The 13,622-nt window shown below is 42.0% G+C and overlaps 1 protein-coding gene across 4 annotated transcripts in view; it reads right to left on the bottom strand.

The window, feature by feature from the left end:
- Positions 1 to 13,622, bottom strand: part of Pip5k1b (phosphatidylinositol-4-phosphate 5-kinase type 1 beta) — a 265,421-nt gene that overhangs the window by 62,625 nt on the left and 189,174 nt on the right. For all 4 annotated transcript variants that reach the window (XM_040746216.1, XM_040746229.1, XM_040746219.1 and 1 more), the window contains exons 8-11: positions 11,492 to 11,703; positions 8,256 to 8,339; positions 8,096 to 8,144; positions 5,304 to 5,388 (exon numbers count right to left, since the gene is read on the bottom strand). In XM_040746216.1, the coding sequence (XP_040602150.1) occupies positions 5,304 to 5,388; positions 8,096 to 8,144; positions 8,256 to 8,339; positions 11,492 to 11,703 (430 nt within the window). The remainder of the gene's footprint in view (positions 1 to 5,303; positions 5,389 to 8,095; positions 8,145 to 8,255; positions 8,340 to 11,491; positions 11,704 to 13,622) is intronic.

Below are 13,622 nucleotides of genomic sequence, written 5' to 3'. Positions count from 1 at the left end.
GATCTAGAACATGCACACATAATGGTAAGACAGTTGGAGAGACATCTAGGGTTACCAAAGAAGAGCACGAGGATCTGAAGGGGCCAGTGGGATCCAGAGTCATGAAGGACGGTGAAGATACACTTCCCAGAGAACTCCAGGTAATAGTCCCAGGTGCTGCAGACACACACACACACACACACACACACACACGATAGAAAGCTGATGTGCACGTGTGATGTGTACACGTGTGATGGTGTGCACGTGTGATGATGTGCACGTGTGATGTGTGCACGTGTGATGTGTGCACGTGTGATGATGTGCACATGTGATGGTATGCACGTGTGATGTGTGCACATGTGATGATGTGCACGTGTGATGTGTGCACGTGTGATGGTGTGCACGTGTGATGGTGTGCACGTGTGATGGTGTGCACGTGTGATGGTGTGCACGTGTGATGGTGTGCACGCGTGATGTGTGCACGTGTGATGTGTACACGTGTGATGTGTGCACGTGTGATGATGTGCACGTGTGATGTGTGCACGTGTGATGGTGTGCACGTGTGATGATGTGCACGTGTGATGATGCCCTGGGCTCAATCTCTAGCATCAAAAAACAAAGTGAAGAAAAAAGAACAATAAGACCCCAAACCAACTATCAACCAACTAAACCCAGGAATATAGTGAGCAAAATTGAGACCTCTATGCTGAAAATGCAAAGCTTTGTTGAAAGAAATTAATGAAGTCCCAGATAAAGGAAAGCCCATGCTCATAGAATGGAAGACACCATATTATTAAGATGACCGAGATCTCTAGACTGATCCACATAACCAAAAAAGCCAAGATGCTGCTTTCCTTTTGAAAACATGAGCTGACAGGATGATTATTGAAATTCTGTGGAAACACTGAGGGCCCAGATTAGCATGGCCGATCAGAGGAAGAGCAGGTGAATGACTCACGCTTCTCAAATGCAGAACTCACAGCTGAAACACAAGGGCGTGGGGCTGGGATAAAGGTGGGCACACTTATCAGTAAGATGGAATGAGAGTTCAGAAATAAATCCTCACATCTGTGGTTAATTGATTCCCAACAAGGACTCCAGAGTAATTCACCATGGGAAAAGCAGGCTTTTCAACAAACCGTGATGGGAAAACCAGAAATACAAATAACAGAAGATGAACCTTACCTCACACCATGTATAAAAATTAAAAAAAGATTAGTCACAGACCTAAATGTGAGAGGAGAAATTGTGCAACTATTAAAAGAAAAGAGGACCTCAGGGAGGAGGCACATTTTTATACCACACCAAACGTGTTGGTGGGGGGGGGGGAGAAAGAAAGAATGGGACTATACCCAAATTAGCAAAAATATCAAATGACAACCTACAACATGGAACATCTGTAAATCATGTTTCTGATAACACACTTGTATCCAGAACATAAAAAGAACTTTTAAAAGTTCAACAATAGGTAGGCTACTGAACTAAAAATGGGCCAAGAATCTGAGTTAACATTCTCCCAAAGAATATGCAAAAGGCCAGTGAACAAATGAGGAGATGTTTGTCATCATTTGCCAGTGAGAGCCACCAACCAACAGCACAGTCAGTTACATCTGCACATGCACCAAGACGGCCGAGATGAGAGAGAACCAGCAAGCTGCTGGTGACGAGGTAGAGAGGAGGCCCTCGTATGACGTCAGTGGGATAATGAAATGGTGCAGGTGCTTGAGAAAGGTTTGCAGAGTTATCATGTGACCCAGAAACTTCACTTTTAGGTTCCTATACAAGAGAAGTGAAAATGTACATTCATATACAACCTCATACGTGAATGTTCACAGCAATGCTTTTCATAGTACCCAGGAAGACAGGACTATCGACTGCAAATAAATAATATGTGATATACAGTGGAATACACACACACACACACGCGCACGCGCACACACACACATGTCATATACAGTGGGTTCCTAAGACGTCTCCTGATTTGGTAACACCATGCAATGGAGACAGAATAAAGTGCTGGGAAGAGGAAGAATATGGTGACTGTTAATGGGTGGTAATAAAAATGTTCTAAAATTAGACAGATGTGATGATTGAATGAGTCAGTGAATATATTAAACCCACAAAACTGCACACTTTGAAGAGGTGCACTTTGCAATATGTAATGTATATCTTAGCAAGAACAGTTATAAAAAATAACTCTAAGTGGGAGAAAGTTAACAGATTTCCCACTTAAAAAGGAAGTCTTGGGGCTGGAAAGTGAGTTCAGTGGTCAAGAGAATTTGCTGATTCTGCAGAGGACCTGGGTTTGGCTCTCAGTTTCTATAAGATAGCTCACAACCATCTGCAACTCCACTTCCTGGAGTTCTGAATCCCTCTTCTGGCTTCTGTGGGTACTGTATGTACACGGAGCACATGCATACACGCAGACAAACATGCATACACATAAAATAGAAACAAATTAATCCTTTAAAAATAAGTAAGATTTATTGCATTGAAAGATTGATAAGTCAGAGACTGGGAAAGTCTGTAACATATGCTGTACTTTTTGGAAACAAAGAAACCATTGATTATAGCATCAGTTTATATGTTACTACATTAAGGGGAAAAATAGTTACCAAGGTGAGGAGGCCCCAGGAGGAGCTTCCCTCTTCCAGAGTTGTGTGTGTGTGTGAAGCAATAAAGGGCCATGTCCTTTTAAACTTGGTGAAGCACATCAAATAAATCTTGGCTCAAGGGGAAGAGAGGTAGAAATTCTTGGAAAACATGAGTTTGAACACAGAGACTTGCAATCTGAATAAACACTACTTTATGCTCAGGAAAACCTTGGACAGAAAAATCTAATTTACATTGGGTCTCCATTTGACAGTAATTTTTAAGATGCCATTGAGATTATCCATTGTGTATGAAAGCTGGTTTTGGAATAATAAGATGAAAAAAAAGAATAGTAAGATGAAGGTTTATGTAGATGTAATCATCTGAAAAAATAATAAATACCCAACAGAAATGATCAAATACTACATAGCCCAATTCTCCAAGGGATTACAAATGGCTGAAAAACCACGAGTAATGCTTGAACCTAGCCAGTACTTGAAAAGCACAAAATAAAACAACCAGGTGGCATTTTTCTACTTCTCTGGTGGCATAATTTAACAAGCCTAATGCAGGCTGACGGCTGTATTTGGTCCCTGCAGTTATGTACATTTAACACCCTACTTCCACATCTTGAGCTCTATCCCAAGTAAACAATCCTAATTTAGACAGCATTTATTTGAAATATATTCATAAAAATATTAGCTAGAAATAGAAAAAGGATGTAAATGCTCAACCGGCTAGCAGATGATGGTACACCCTTACAATTTTCATGCTGTGTTTCAGTTTTAAATGATGTTTAGAATGTTCAAGGGGTTGAGAAACTATTTATATTGTAATGATATGCAAAACATCAGAGGGTAGAAGCCTAAAAGCTTTCACCATTATACTGATCTGTGTGTGTGTGTGTGTGTGTGTGTGTGTGTGTGTGTGTGTGTGTGTGGTGCTACATCAAACCTGGAGCTTGCATACAGCAGTCCTGCACTTTGTTGGACACCAGATTTAAGAAATTAGACAAAGTAAAAAAATAAAAATTGGGAGGAAGTACATCAAGATCTTAATACCAGGCAGCGCGAGGCAGCTTCCTCCCAATTTTATTGACTTTCAAGTAATTATCACAGTTTCTTTTGCATTCCAAACTGTAGCGAACATTGCAAGAAAAATTTATGATGACTAACATCATAGTTTGGGGGTGACTAACATATTATGATTTGAGTTATAAAGTTGTAACCGCAGAATAACTAATATTAAGATAACAATATGCGGCATATCATATGTTTACTCTCTAACTTCCACACAGTTTGAACACTGACAGTATGCACATAGTAAATTTTCCGTAAGTATAAAGACAGTCATTCAAAACAATCATTATTAGCTTTGGGCCTGGTTTGTTCTATTTATTTAATTACTCATGGTTTGAAGGCAGGATACTGATGTGAGAACTTTCTCACTTGTGTTTTTTGCAGAGCTGGGTACGCTATACATGATGGAGCTAAACCTACAGGGGCTTTCTTCAAGTTTTGATGCGGGGACTTTTAATCTATAGATTTGACCTTGAACCCTACCTTTGGAGTTTACCACCACTTGTGGGATGTGTGTGTTTCCCTTTTTTCTTTTTGACGGAGGATCTCACTGCATTCCCCAGACTGGCCTGGGGATTCCCAGCCCTCCTGACTCAGCTTCTCAAGTGCTGGGATTGTTGAGGTATTTGTCATTGTTGCCTGATGGTGTGTGCGCTTTCTCTTTGACTTCCTCTTTAAACTATGGGTGCCAATGGCTACATACAAATACATCCATTGTTTCAACAACTAACTGTACGTGTGTGTGTGTGTGTGTGTGTGTGTGTTCACATGTGTGGAGGCCAAAAGGTTGAAGCTGAGTGTCTTCCTCAATTCTCCACTTTATTTATTTATTTATTCATTCATCTATATCTATATATATTTTTTTTTTGAGAAAGGGTCTGTCATTGAACACGGAGCTTATGGACTGGCCAACAATTTACATGTTTATGCCTCAGTAGTGCATAGATTATATTGTATTCTGCTTTTTTTGTTTTTTATTTTGTTTTGTTTGTTTTGTTGTTTTGAGACAGGGTTTCTCTGTGTAGCCGTGGCTGTCCCGGAACTCACTCGGTAGACTGGGATGGCCTAGAACTCACAGAGATCTGTCTGCCGCTGTCTCCCTAGTGCTGGGATTAAAGGTGTGGCCACCATGCCTGGCTCCATGTTCTGCTTTTTCCATGGGTGCTAAGGTGTGAACTCAGGCTTTCACGTGACTTTTCCATGGGTGCTAAGGTGTGAACTCAGGCTTTCACGTGACTTTTCCATGGGTGCTAAGGTGTGAACTCAGGCTTTCATATGACTTTTCCATGGGTGCTAAGGTGTGAACTCAGGCTTTCACATGACTTTTCCATGGGTGCTAAGGTGTGAACTCAGGCTTTCATATGACTTTTCCATGGGTGCTAAGGTGTGAACTCAGGCTTTCACGTGACTTTACTGATTGAGCATCTCGGGTGCTCAGCTTTCACACATCTCCTACACCCCAGCCGTACCTTTTCTTTTTAACATAAACTGGGATAATGATTATGGCATCATTAAGTCATGATATTTAACTGCAATTAGTCATTATTACTACTGCAGAAAAAACATCCAACTCTTCCAACAAAAACTTCCCACACATATATGGTGACGTCAGTAACAAGTGCTACAACCCAGAAACTTTCCTGAGGCTCTTACCTTGAATTTTCTTGAAAACTCTGGAATTCATAAACTTTAAAAATCTATCTGCATAAAAACTTGGTCTATGAACTGAAACAGTATCCTGAAAAAAAAAAAGACAACAGGTTTGCCTTCATCTCGAGTTGGAAATAAAACACAGCCAACAATTAGAAGGACCAGAAGGCTAGTGCTGGGTTGGCCAGCAAGACAGCCATCATCATGTGCTCGGGACAAAATGGAGCATAAAGGGACGGGGGGGGGGGGGGAGATAGCCAAACGACTCTGCTCCATAAACGAAATTTGTCCGTTTGCCACAACATCACCAGGGCTTGGGGGAACTTGAGTGTTTTTCTTTCTAACAGACAACTAGCAATCCAGGCACCATCTGGGATGAAGGGGGCACTTGCAGTGAATACACCACTTATATGAGGCATCTGTGTTTATAGCTAGGAACATCTGCAAGGGGCAGTTAAGAAGGGCATAATTCTCAGTCACATTGTAAAGATCAGAAACAGAACCCCGCCAGCATAAGAGTGACATTTAAATTGGGGGGAGGGCTCATCACTAGGTAACAAGGTGAGACTGAATTAGTCACTGATCACACGGGACTGGTTTGAATTGAATTGCTAGGTCCCTCTCATGTTTTGTAGGAGTCCTTAGGAGTGACAGGTCATTTTATTATAATCCAGAAAACAGCCTGGATGAAGGAGATGATTCTCTATGTTCATCTGGTAGATCCTCCATTTGAATGTAGGTTTCTGGATCTCAGCAGTGATATTTCTAAAAGCTCAAGTGTAGACACCAGGAAGGTGTGCAGTGGGGTTCAAGGAGTGGTGAGCCAGAAGTCAGGCGACCTGTACCCGGTGTGAGGTCTAATTTTAACAGGCTGTATGATTCTGGGAGCAGCCAGAGTCTCAGAGCCCCGGTTCCTTTATCTACAAACACACTGATCCATGAATCTATTTTCATGTAGTTAGAAACATCTGCAATTCCCCAAATGGCAGTTAAAAGGGCACAGCTCTTCAGTCACAGTGGCAACACTGAGCTCCCTTGGGGAGCTGGAGATGAGGCTGACATTTGTTTCTGGTGTGACATGTGCTCTTTCAAGAGTACTAGCAGCTTCTGTCTCTGTGGACAGTTTCTCACAACAGACACCATGACCTAGAAATACTGGTAAGAAGCAAGGGGAATCCATGACTGACTGACATCCAGCCCTTCCCCTTAAAGACTTCCAAAATTGTTATCTTTGATCTAAAAAACTGTCTAAATAAGAAACACATTTGTAGACAAACAAAAGTAATTCTTGGTTATCACTCATGGTTTCACAAATGTATAACAAGTACAGAGATCTGTTTTCAACAGACAAAGGTAGAGACCCTTTGCTAACACGAGACTAGACCCCTGACTTAGTAATGGAATAAAAGTGTCACTGAACTACTGAATGATCTTGGGATATTGGCATCTACTTTCTGCATTCAAGGCACTATGAGATTCCTGTCTTCCTCAGCTGGGAGACCTAAAATTAAACTACCTTGACTTTTTCATAAGATGTCATCTGACTGAGCCTGTGGCAGATCCTTAGAAACAACCTTGGGAGCCTATAACTTAATGTTGCATCCTGATGGAAGCCAGCTGTCAGTCCATGGACAAAATGTAGTTCTTTCATGCTGGAAGGTTATTAACAATCTGCCACAGAATTGAAAAATGCACACTCTTTTCCAGAGAGGAGGAGAACAGTATCCATAATTTATTCTCTCCCCAAAGAAGGTGTCCACTCGTGTCTTAAAGGGAAATGAGAAATCAAGTCTTTGACCAGTGGACTCTGTGGACATGCCACCATCAGTCATTAGCTGTGAGAGGCTCAGTTCTGCCAGAGTGGAGGTGTCAAATATGACATGTAGATATGAGTGTGTGTACGTGTGAGGGAGAAGAGAGGAGGGAGTTTGCCCTCCATAGCTGATGTTTTCTTCACCTGATAATTTCCTGCCACCCAGCCTGTGTGTGTGTGTGTGTGTGTGTGTGTGTGTGTGTTTAGGACTAAAGAGATGATTCAACAATTAAGAGCACCTGATGCTCTTGCAGAGGACTCAAGATGTGTTCCCAGCATCCATGCCAGGTAGGTGCTGTAACTCCAGCTCTGGGAGATCTGATGCTTCTGAACTTCATGGGCACGGGCACTCAGGTGACATACACATACACACATGCATGCGTGTGTACACATAATTAAAACTAATAAAGTAAATGTTTACAAAAGTTCATAGTGTTTGTAAATACATTCCATGTCAATATTTTCACTTCCTAAGTCATTACCATGTGTTAGACATTGTGCTGCATATTAACATGCAGTATCCCGTGTTAAACCCACAGAAGGCAGGTTCTGAACCCTTACTGATGAGAAAACTGACTTGCTTTCTCATGTGGTCAGTCAAGTAGGAAACTGGTTCAAATCACAGTAGGAGCTCAAAACCCTCTTTAGCCCAGTCTTCTAGAAACTTCATTTAAAGGGCCCCAATCTTCTCATGGCCTTTGAAAAATTCCCCTCCACCTTACTCATCACCTCACAAAGGGGACTTTTGCACCCCACATAGGAATAACCACAGTTTTATTTTCCAGGCCTGTGAACCTGGCTGTTGTGCTTAAAGTCATTTATTTGAACAGCCATTCAAATTTATGAGGTCTTGATCTCAGACTGGAACCACTCTTCCAGCCTAAGACTTGAGCATGCAAAGACCTTTGCTCTCCCCCAAGTCTGGTGACAGCCACAGTTAGACTAGAAGAGTCTACAGTTTATCAAAGCACAGGTCACTCACCCCGTCATAAACAAGAGCTTTCCAGGAATGTTCTAACTTCTTCATTAACCTAAAAAGTAAACAGATGGAGAAAATAACATTGAGAATGGAAACAGCTCTCTTTGGCGAATTTGCAGAAAAAAGAGGAAATAATGAAAGACCACTTTCCCAAATTTCTCACCTATATGATTGGAGGATATCAATAATGCCCATGAATAAAAGCAGTTTCTCTCCCTTATGGCTTTTAGCTGGAATGCCTCCCATCCTGTGTATAGAGCAAAGGGGAAATATTTTATAACATGAGTACAGAAAGTTAAAATTCATTCCTAATTATACCCTGAAACATTAAGAATTCTAGACTACTGCTTCCTTTATTTCCATAAGTTTTCATCACTTTAAAGATAATAACTTCATAGCTGTCAAATCTGAGGAGTTGGATGGGAAGAATCTAATTACAAAACCACTTCTATTTAAAAATTATGAGCAAAGAAGGATTTTTAGAGCAGTATAAAATATTGCTTTTTTTAAAAAAGGCAAGACTAGCATGGAACAGTGCTTGTCATGCATGCCTGAAGCCTTGGGTTTGATCCCCCGGGCTGCATAAAACTACATGCACAGGGACAGATACAAGAGGTAGAGGCAGGAGAATCAGAAGTTCAAAGCCATTCTTTGCTACATAGAAAGTCCAAGGTCAGCCTGCTCTAAAGCACTATTATTTGTCCTTATCTAAAGAATCGCATGTTTACTGTGAGGGTGAAAAAGACCTAGAAGTCTGGGGCAGCCGTATCTGATGGGGGCGGCAAAAGTCACAGGGCCAGCACAGCTGTTTGGGAAAACCCAGCACAGCTGAGTCACACGATGGCTCCCATGCCACCTTTGGTTTTCATCTTCACCTGTTGCACACTTGGGAGACTTTTATTATTTGCACAATTTAGGAATATTGAATTGATGGAACATTTCTTATGAATCATTTATGCTTTCTCCCAGGAGCACTGCTTCTAAGCCTCCCAGGACAGTCCTGAACACACTGCCCCTCCTGCTTTTAGGGAGACATCCTTATCTACTTGAAGGTCTCCTTATGCCTTGGAGGTTGTGACACACACAAAGAAGTTTTGTTTTGTTTTGTTTTATGAGGCTACAGGACACTCTTGAAACATCTGCCCCTGTATTTACACAGGAACGAGATATCCAAAACAAAGTAACTTAAAAAAGTCAACAAGATTTGGTGGACTAGGGGAGGTGACCACAATTCAGATTGCGAGCCTCTTTCCACTATACACTAGGGTGATTATGTGGCATATACAGCAACAAAATTAGATTAGCTGAAGTTACCTCTGTCCTATACAGAGGCTTATACTGATGGGCAAAGAATGATGTAGACAGATGATAAAAATATTCTGTAAATATATAAAATGTGAACATTGTGCTATGCCAGAATTTGAATAATAACTGCAGCAGCTTTGGAGTGAGGATGTATCTTGGACACTCTGATCATTAAGAGTTAATAATACACTGCTTGGGACATGGCAGTATGCCCGGGATGGCTTGAAGATTGTTTTGGTCTACTGTCCTTGTACCCACAAAAGCTACCAGCCTGAGAACAGGCTGTCATATGCCTCTAGATTCTTAAAAATTGGGTTATAGGGGGCTGGAGAGGTGGCTCAGAGGTTAAGAGCACTGGTTGCTCTTCCAGAGGACCTGGGTTCAATTCCCAGCACCTACATGGCAGTAATTCCAGTTCTAGAGGACTTGACATCTTCATAGAGACATTCATGCTGGCAAAACACCAATGCACATAAAAATAAATAAACTTTAAAAAATTGGGTTATGGTGTTGATGAGTAAAGATGGTTATAAAAAAACTGTTTATCAGTGATGCCAAAACTTAAAGGAAAATGATTGGAAATGGTAACTCTGTTCTGTCATAGTTTACTAATGATGACTAAAAGATGAATAAGAGAAAATGTTAAACACATGTCCAAAAACAAAAATTATATGGTCTGTGTTTTGGAACAACATGAATGTATCCCCACTTACTGCTAGTCAGTCAGGTAGCAAGATTTTCCTGACCACTGTGGCAGGGCTCTTTTCCTTCCCTCACCTACTCCTCACATCCCCTGCTGGGACCTGTATCTCTGCAGAGGATGTGGTTCTTCTCTGTCCTTCTCTCCTGAAATGAAACTAAGACATGCTCCATGTCTGATTCCCCCGTCAGCACTGTTGCATACTCCCATCTTCAGACCCTGCCCTCATCTGGAGCTGGACTCCAGCAGAGGTCTGTTGTGGTAGAACACACCTTTAATGCCAGTATTCCGAAGACAGAGGCAAGGGGATCTCTGTGTGTTTGAGGCCAGCCTGGTCTACATAGTGAGTTCCAAGATAGCCAGAGCCCATAATAAAAAGACTGTATCTCAAAAAAAAACCTAACCAATCAACCATGCTCCCCTAAAACATACGAAAGCATATAGAAGAAAAATTATGAATTTAACTCCTGAGATATGTTTTTGCAGGGTATGTGTATATGCATGTATATATGTACATATGGATTAATCTGAAGAAATTATTGGATTGAGTAGTTTTGTAATTTAAGCATTACATTTGTTAATGAGGACTCTTTCCTCACAACAATGGCAATGTGATTAATAGCTCTGTGACATTTTACAATATGGACATAGAATAATTTGTTCAGTGGATTGTCAACTATTTAGACAGAATTACAAGCAAGGATTTGAACGAAGGCTGACCATGTGTTAGTTTCCTTTATGAGAGACAAATGTGCACCTGGCTTAGTCATTGCCAGAGACTCCTAGAAGGCAGATGATGAAGGCTTGGGAAGTGATTTCCTCTGTCTCCTTGCTCAGCAAGTTCACATGTGATGAGTCAATCATTTCAACAACCTCCTGTGGTTGTAATGATTTCTATTGTCAAATGTACACTTTACATATGCAAATGAAGTCCACAGTTACCAACTCGTCTGGCTGAGAGAGATATCTGCCAGGGTACAGAGGTGAGACCAACAGAATCCCCTTATGCAGACTGAAAGCTCTGAAGTATGTCTACCAAATAAATGAACATGAATAAACATGTATTCATATTTATTCAAGTCCAGCGTTCATTCATCCCTCTTCTGGTAGATGTTTTGAATGTGTAATAAATGAAGGGAAAACGTTTTTTCAGTCATTGTTAAAATAAAATAAAATAAAAAGGAACTATCTAAAACCAGAAACCATGTGGGTGAAAGACAGAAACTTGAGAAACTGCCACTCATCTAGTTGTCTAGAGATAAAGAGAAATAAAGTTGGTTTAAGCCATTGACTGCCAACCAGGAATCTATTCCCAGAGCACTGTCCCTCGGGGGAGGTGATTGCATGCAACTACCCATTGACTAGGGTACCCGAAACCAGGATGGTGCACTTACGTGTCTGGATTCTCTGCAATGATTCCATCTGCAGACTTGCCTGGACCCTGGATGGATTCCATGGCTGTGGAGTAGAGGACTTTCTGCATCCCAAGCCGCTTTGCATCGGGCACATTTTGTAAGGGCTCCTCTTCTTTGTCTTTAAGGGAATGGTCCAAGATGTGGATGCCCAGCAAGAGGCTATAGTCCATGATCTTGAAGCTTTCCAGCACCTGAGGAAGGAAAAGACCTGGATGGTCAGTCAACTCAAAGAGCCTGTGAGTCCAAGAGCTTGGGGTCAGCAGACATGCCACACCTGCACTTGTCCACAGAGAGGCACAACGCCAAACACAAAGCCCTCTTAGCCATTATTAGGCTACTAGCAGGAAGTACTGCCCTGGTGGTGGGGAAAACGAAAATTTTATGCAAATCTATAGGAAGCAGCTCTTCCTTCCACGAATGATTCACTCCGAGCATTTATTGAACACTTTCCACATACCAGGTGCCAAGTGCCTCGCTTGGATTCAACCATCACGCCAAGCCTACCAGCTGGTATTACCGCTGTCTCTGTTACACAGATGAAAACCATGGAGACAGAAGGTAAAAGAACCTGTTTGGTCACAGGCAGCACATCAGTGACAGATCCACGAGATGAACACTGACTGGCGTTCACACTCCTACTCAGCACAGGAACTGAGAAACCCAGTCCCACGGGGGCAAACACCCCAGCAGGAACTCAGCTTTTGCCTGGATTCCATGCTCCACATCTGAAGCTTGAGTTTAGTGATGACCGTTTTTTCAAAGCCTATCTCTCAGCATTGCCAATTGTTTCCCTGTAGCAGGTGTTTTTAATATATGTGATCTCGACGAACAACAGGACTTAATGTTTCATTATACACTCTGTAGACAGCAGGGCGGTGAAGGAATCAAAAACGGTTCAGTGCAACCAGACAGCAGAGAGAGCAGAGCTGCGAAGGGAAAGGGACAGGACACAGGCGACCATCCCTCAGGCTGTTTTAGAGTGCAGGGGACTTGCACACCTGGACCAGCCTTAGACAGGAAGTGCCTGTTCAGGAGGCATGTCTGAAAATGAGATCTTTTCTTGTGTGACTATTCTTTTTACCAGCGTGTGTGAGTTGTCCAGACCACAGACTGTTGTATTACCTGCCATTTTCCATAAAAAGCTGCTCAAAAATGAAAACCCGTTCAGTCACAGGCAGAGCATCAGTGACAGATTCATGAGGAAGACTCTGGTCCTTGGCCAAAGTAGGATCAAAATCCCAGAAGTCTTCATGCTTCTCATTTCCCTTGAGCCTAAGTGTTTTTAGAGCAGATATCCAGGCTATTTGAAAGGAGGTTGGATGGGAGGGAAGATACTTGTGGATGCCACATCAGGAAGGCCAAGTGAGAAAGGCTTCATGAAGTAGAGCATGTGTAGTCTTTGAAATATGCTCGTTCCTGGGTCCCAGTCATCTTTGCCATTAATGATGAACATATAATGGGCTGTAAACAAGTTTCAGAATTTACCCTTCAACTGGTTTTTAAATAGCATTAGGAATGAAACAAAGCCTTGTGAATATTCTTCATCTTTTGATATGCTAAAATTGTATTTTTAGAGTAGAGACAGATAATAATTGAGAGTAGAATCATATTATTTGAGAGGCCTGGGACATATTATATTTCTAGAGATCTGTGTATGACTTGATAGCCATGCAAAGCCAGCTCCCCGCAACTAACTGAAGTAGGAGTGACGTCAGTACGGGAGGAGGAAATTGGGGAGATGGGTACAGCTGCTGATCACTGGCCTAGGGCTCAAGCGGCAGCGCCATCAGTCAGTTCTCCACGGAGGCATGTCCCTGCAGCCTTGCAAAGCTGTGGACACCATGGAAAACAAGACTGCTTTGTGTCAGCGTGCCGTTGGCTCAGCCTCTGAAGAGAAACACTAATGGCAGCCGATGTCGTTCACACAGAAACAAAGAGGAGGAGCCTCAGCCCTATTTCTCTACCGTGTAGAAATGATGGCTTGGGACAGCCCAAGACCACTTGATTTGTCGTTGCCATGGACAGAAGAATGAATTTTCTGCTCATATTCATCAAAACTAGGGCTTCCTTTCTTAGAGACATTGGTGGATAAGGACTTGGGGTTAAAGAG

The sequence above is a fragment of the Mesocricetus auratus genome, unplaced genomic scaffold, assembly GCF_017639785.1.
Source record: "Mesocricetus auratus isolate SY011 unplaced genomic scaffold, BCM_Maur_2.0 Super-Scaffold_4256, whole genome shotgun sequence".
NCBI classification, from domain to species: domain Eukaryota; kingdom Metazoa; phylum Chordata; class Mammalia; order Rodentia; family Cricetidae; genus Mesocricetus; species Mesocricetus auratus.
Note: the sequence above shows the minus strand (reverse complement) of the source record. Positions and strands in the feature narration are given on the sequence as shown.